The 6,000-nt window shown below is 35.2% G+C and overlaps 1 protein-coding gene across 1 annotated transcript in view; it reads left to right on the top strand.

Moving 5' to 3' along the window:
* Positions 1–5,690, top strand: part of MARCHF11 (membrane associated ring-CH-type finger 11) — a 32,697-nt gene extending 27,007 nt beyond the window's left edge. The window contains exon 4 of the mRNA XM_071454008.1: positions 4,936–5,690. Within this exon, the coding sequence (XP_071310109.1) occupies positions 4,936–5,258 (323 nt within the window). The 3' untranslated portion in view covers positions 5,259–5,690. The remainder of the gene's footprint in view (positions 1–4,935) is intronic.
* Positions 5,691–6,000: the final 310 nt, after the last annotated feature.

Here is a 6,000-nt window from a genome sequence, read left to right on the forward strand (position 1 = left end):
TGATAATTTTAATTTACAATTTTCAAATAAAATTCTCTAATAGATATATGGAAGTATTACCTATAAATTATTTTTAAAACCCAAAATACTTTCCATTATGCTGATGATTTCCCTAGGCATTAACTTATTTTACCATTATTATGAATAATCTCTTATATCATGAAGCTTGTAATGCTTCCAACCAGCTACAGGTCTCACTTAGGATCTCCTCTCCTTTCATTTGTGTTTAGTCATCCATGGCATTGTCTTAGTTTTGAACAGGATTTGGAGTGAGGGAATACCTCTACTCCCACTGTAATCTCTCTTTATTTCAATGAAAAATTTATGCAGACATACAGGTTTTCCTGTACACCACATATTTCAAGATAATGCTTGACATACTGGTGGTATGACCAAGATTTATTCCACCTGCTTTCAGTTATACCTCCCTTAAACCTTTGCAGAAACAATACAAATACTTTTTGGTTGTTTGTGAAGTGTAGATATCTTCACACAAAAAGTGTGAAACATTTTTTTGAAATGTTTTGCTATAATTTTTAAAAGCAATTTGCCAAAAGGTACTGACATATTTTTATGATATATTTGAAAATGTGCACATAACAATTCATTTACTCAATGACTGACTTTTATATCACATGTAGCACACCAGTCACTTTCTTATTAAGTAAATTACACCTAACTTGTATTTTACTTCTTTGTTTTTACATTTTAACAAAAGAAACACCCTGAAGATTATAGATCATGAGAATAATATATTCTGTTCATTTTAATGTACATGCTTTATTGGTATCCACTGTTCTCTTTCTTCTAGTCTGAATTTTCCCAGGATTATTCCTGACAAATAGGATTGTTTTTATTTATGAGTGTTGGTTTTAACCATACAAGTCATTATCTTGTACCTTGCTGCATCAGAGCTGAGCACAAAGTTGTTCTCTTTGAAATTTGCTATTGGTTGAAGTGTTCTTAAAGCAAACCTTGAACACCCTGATCAAGCAAAACTACAGCCTGTGAAACCCAGAGCTGTTCCAGTGATAGTGCTAGGATCAGACCATCTATGTAGGGATTACCAAAGGGAGTGAGTTCACAAAAGGAATGAATAGTATAAATCCCTTATCTACCTGCTGAAGGACAGTATATCAAGCCTTTGCCATTCTACTTTCCAAACCTAGCAATTATTTTGCCTAACAGAAAAGTAGTAGAATTTTATATTTTTTTACTGGAAAATAGTCATAACTACTGGTCATAAATGGTTCTAACATGAGCAAAACCTCTCACAAATAATAACAGCTGACTTGCAATCCCAGAACAGCAGTGCTGCTCCCTTTCCAGCACTGAAAAGTAATTGTTGCATTGCACTAGACACATGACAGGTGCCAGTAGTACTGTGGCAAGGGAGGAAGAGATGGGAACCAGTGCGAGGTGTGAATTGCCCTCTGAGAGCCACTTTCTTCCCTGCTAATGAACTTGATGCCTTGCAACATTCCTGTAACTCCTTGGTTGTAAAAAGGAACAGGCTGAAGTTACTTACAATGAGCACATCTAGCTGCACTTTATATGTCTTTACTCAGAAAGCCTTTTTTTTCTCCCACACTGGATCTAACACTAAATAATTTATAAAGAATGATATTTTTTTACTATTACTATTTTTAGCATGGATATGTTTTACTTTAATGCTGTGAGCAATTGATTGCTTTTTTTTTTTTTTTATATCTGTGGGCCCTAGAATAGTTTTAAGACATGACATTTTGTCCAGAGGTAAAGTCTGTTCCTGAAAATGATCTTTTATCCCTGGATAAAATCTTGTGATATTACTGGGAGGACCATTCCTAAATGTTTATATAAAAGATTAGTATGATAAATAAGATAAAGTTGTAGCCTAATACCACCAAATATGAATAAGATAAGTTGACTGCTTGTAAAGACATTCAGTAGTAAAAAATTTCAAGTATCTTGTGAGTCAGGATAAGAAAACTTTTGAAGATGGTAAAAGAATAGAATAGTCCTTGGCAAAAAGATAAAAAAAGAAAACAAAATTAAGATTCTTCATAATCCTATTAGCTGGATCCCACTGCAATCCCTCCATCTTAGAGATAAAACGTAAAGGTAAAGCCTTCTTAGGACCATAGGACATTTTAGATGGGTCCATCATCCAAAACCTCTGTTCCTTATAGATATTAATTGGACAGAACATCTGAACAGCTAACAGTAGTGAATTGTAATATTTCTTGGGATCATCTGAGTCAAACAAATATTTTTCCCCTACAAGTGTTCAGCTGTGTCCTCTGTGCTGTTGAAATCATGGTGTTTGGAACAAATCAGTGCTCTTCAGGGATTTGTTCTTGTTTTCTTTCTCATAGCTACCTTCATTGCTGTGAAATCCTTAAGAGAAAGGCAATTATTTGCCATTTCCTTACAGCTCCACTTCAATGACTAACTACTTATATTTTGAGCATCAGAACTCCTCTGGACCTGGAAAATCTCTAGCATTTAAATTTTACCTGGAGTTCCTCTTTTTGTGGTCTTGGAACTGTTGGTGCCAAGAACTCCACATCCCCCCGCCCCCAAAGTTATTTTCCCTCATCTACGTAGGTATTTTTCAATCTATAGCTCTATCAAGAAGGGAGCTAAAACTTTTTATGAGAGGAATTATGAAAGTGCTGCTTTTCTCCTTCAGCACTGCCAAATCTGACAACTTCATGTCAAGGCTTGCGATATTTGATCCTTTGTATTGTAGCTCTTTTAAAGGATATGTGACTGACAGCTTCCACTATAAAGGAACCCTTGCCAATGTTTAAAGACTTTGAAAACATAATTTCAATAAATCCTGAAAGCCCCAAGACAGTAAAAAAGAGATCCCTGAAAGAAGTCATCCTACAACTTCATCTGTTGCAATTTTGGAAAGATATTTTGACTGTTTAAATGTACTTCATGTATCTCAATGATCCTTTCTCAAATACTTTGTTCTCTGTTCTGAAATATGTTGTTCAGGTTCTAGTGGAGTGCAGACATGTATCTTTACTTTGGAGTAAATAGGTTCTTTTAACTTTGCTTCATCACAGACTTGAGAGAAGTTGGACCAAATAATGCTGTGTTCCAGGAACAGGTTGAGGAAGATTATTCTCATCTCCTTTATCAACTTCATAGGAAATCCAAAAGAACACAAAAGGATTAATCTTTGTCACAACAGTAAAACCATGGCTAATTTGGTTTGTAGATTCTGTACAGGATCCAATACACTTATTCTTTTTTGTACAATCAAGCCAGTCTTGAAGGTACATTTATGTATCAACTAAATTATTATGATAAATTTTAAAGACAGGTTACTTTACCTATGTCTCAGAAGATAATGATAGAAATCTTGCAATCAAGAAAAAAAATCCACTAAAATGCTTTGCTGTTACAAAATACATTTAGAACATTTACTATTTAATTAAGTTTATTTTGTGCTACTTTTGCTATATTGGATGCTTCAATAAATTCTAGGCAACTTGGAAGCCTTACAGAGATGCTGCATTCACTATCATGTCCTTCTGAAAGAAATCTTTGTGTTTCTCCATCTTTCAGTGTAATGATCTTTAAAAATATGTTAGAGTAGGCGTTGCTATCTGCAAATCATTGCACTTTAATGTGAGGTTTGCTGTTCATGTAAATATTTTTACCACCCTTTCAGCTTGTGTCATCTTTCTGTGAGCATCTCCTTTCTGGTATCAGTTAATTGTGCTAAAGGACCTCAGACACTTAAATCACAATTTTCTTGTGCAGAAACAGGTGATATACAATCTCTTGGGCTAAAGCACATCACTGGTCATATTACAGATGTGGCCATGTATAGGAAAATTTAAGGCAAGGAGCACACTGGACAAAAGATTTATAAATGTTTTTGGCTAGGGAGATTGCTTCTTCCCAAAGCAGGGAGCCAGAGAAAACAGGTGGTGTTGCTCAGAACTGTGTAAGTGTCCTGTGTAAGGCTGGCTGAGGAAAAAACTAGTAGGAAGGCAGAAGCCCCATGTGTCTCCCCAGTAGATCCATATTTGAAATACTCACATATAAAGAGTGTGAGTATAAACATATACATACATACAAAAAGTTAGAAGCTTAATTTCTTTAAATAAGTTGCTTGAACACATACAATAGGCATAAATATTAGCTACATGGAAATTCATAAGCAGATTGGTCTCCTGAGGACGCCAGAAATTCTGTATTTTCCTTGAAGGACCTTTTAAAAGATTTCTCAGTCTCAAGAAAAAGATAATTTACAACTTTTTCCTATTGAATACTGAAGAGAAAGAAGAAAGTCTATCATCCTTACCATGCTCATTGTAGTTAATGATAACATTTAATTTTATCTTGTTCTAAAGAACAAGACAGGAAAGTCATTATATTTACAGCTGTTTCATAAATCTTATGTGCTCCCAAGTTGAACTGGGAATATGAAAGCAGTTAAATTTGTCAGTTTCTGTACTGAATTCTACAAAACACTCTTAAGCAAATTTAGGACTGTCCTGTTCATTGCAGAAGGTCTAGCTACTTAAAGGTCTACTTAAAGGAGTACCAATCTCAGTAAATAAATAGTACTTACCATGAACAAGGGCAGCACTAGCATAAACAGTTAATATCTAAATCTGCCAGTTTTGCATTAGTTTACTTAAATCTGAATAATTTATTTAGTTAGGCATGCTCAGATTATTCCACTATTGGTTATGTTGAGGTTTCATTCAGAACAACTTATTTCCTCTGCATGTTCCTACCTCCCAAACAAATGAATAACCAGTTAAATTGCATATGTAGAGTTTGTTTGAATTATTAATGTTATGAGTAATTTAATTGCATCTGGAAATTGCCAGAGTCATTAAAATGTGTTAAATCTCTATTTGCTCTCAAAATGGTATCCATTGACATTTTGTATAAAGTCTCTTTTTTCCCTCTTACTTTCAGGACTGATAGTCCATGAAGGTGCATCTGTTTACCGAGTGTTTAAACGCTGGAGAGCTGTGAATCTGCACTGGGATGTGTTAAATTATGATAAAGCCACGGACATAGAAGAGAGCAATCGAGGAGAATCCTCAGCAGGGAGGACATTGTGGCTGCCGCTGACTGCATTTAGAAACAGAAGTTTAGTTCATCCAACACAGTTAACCTCACCGAGATTTCAGTGTGGCTATGTGTTGCTACAGCTGTTCAACCGCATGAGACCTCAGGAGGATTCATCAGAGGATAACTGCTCTGGGGAAGTAGTCATGAGAGTGACCTCAGTGTAAAGATTGTGCTCACTGTGCTACACAGATAAGGATAATGTGCCCTGGTGTTACAGGACTGCAGAATGTAGTTATGATGAATGGTGAAACCATTAACACTTGAAAAAATATATACACTTGTTTTTTTTAAATTTAATGTTTTTTATATGATCAGATAAAACATAAATACATTTTTCTGGGGGAAAAAGTCTCTTGCTTTTTATATAGTCTGATTTATTGAATCTTTTCTCAATTTGTACCTGAGGTGTATGTAACATAGCTTGACTCTTAGGTCTTTAAATGATGAGGAAACTCATTTTTAAGTAAAAAGATATATTTAAATGTATTTTCTTAAACTCTGGCTTTAATCCACTACTGTTATTTTTTTCCACTTTCATGAGGATTAAACTGGGCAACATTCTTCCAAAAAGAATAAGAATGTTGACACAAGTCAAATATTTTTCCTTTTCTGTCTTTATTTTGCTGTTGTTTGTAGCTCAGTTCAGGTGTGTGAAATTAAGTGAAGGATATATTGTCCTTTGCATTTAAGCAGGAAGTCCAGTGGGTGTTCTACAAAACCTAAAGGAAGATGGGAAGTCTTTTCTTTTAGCTCTCCCAGATGTCCATGCAAGATATCAGACACAAGTGTGACACAGACAGGGGAAGAGTCTTGTACTGCCTCTCAAGATCTGCAGAGGGCTGGTGCTGTGCCTGTGCACAGAAGTGACCTTACCTTCTCAGCAGCGCTGCTGGAATTAGCAGTGTG

This window comes from Agelaius tricolor, unplaced genomic scaffold, assembly GCF_023055355.1.
Source record: "Agelaius tricolor isolate 1412-34295 unplaced genomic scaffold, bAgeTri1.0.p SCAF_2, whole genome shotgun sequence".
NCBI lineage: Eukaryota > Metazoa > Chordata > Aves > Passeriformes > Icteridae > Agelaius > Agelaius tricolor.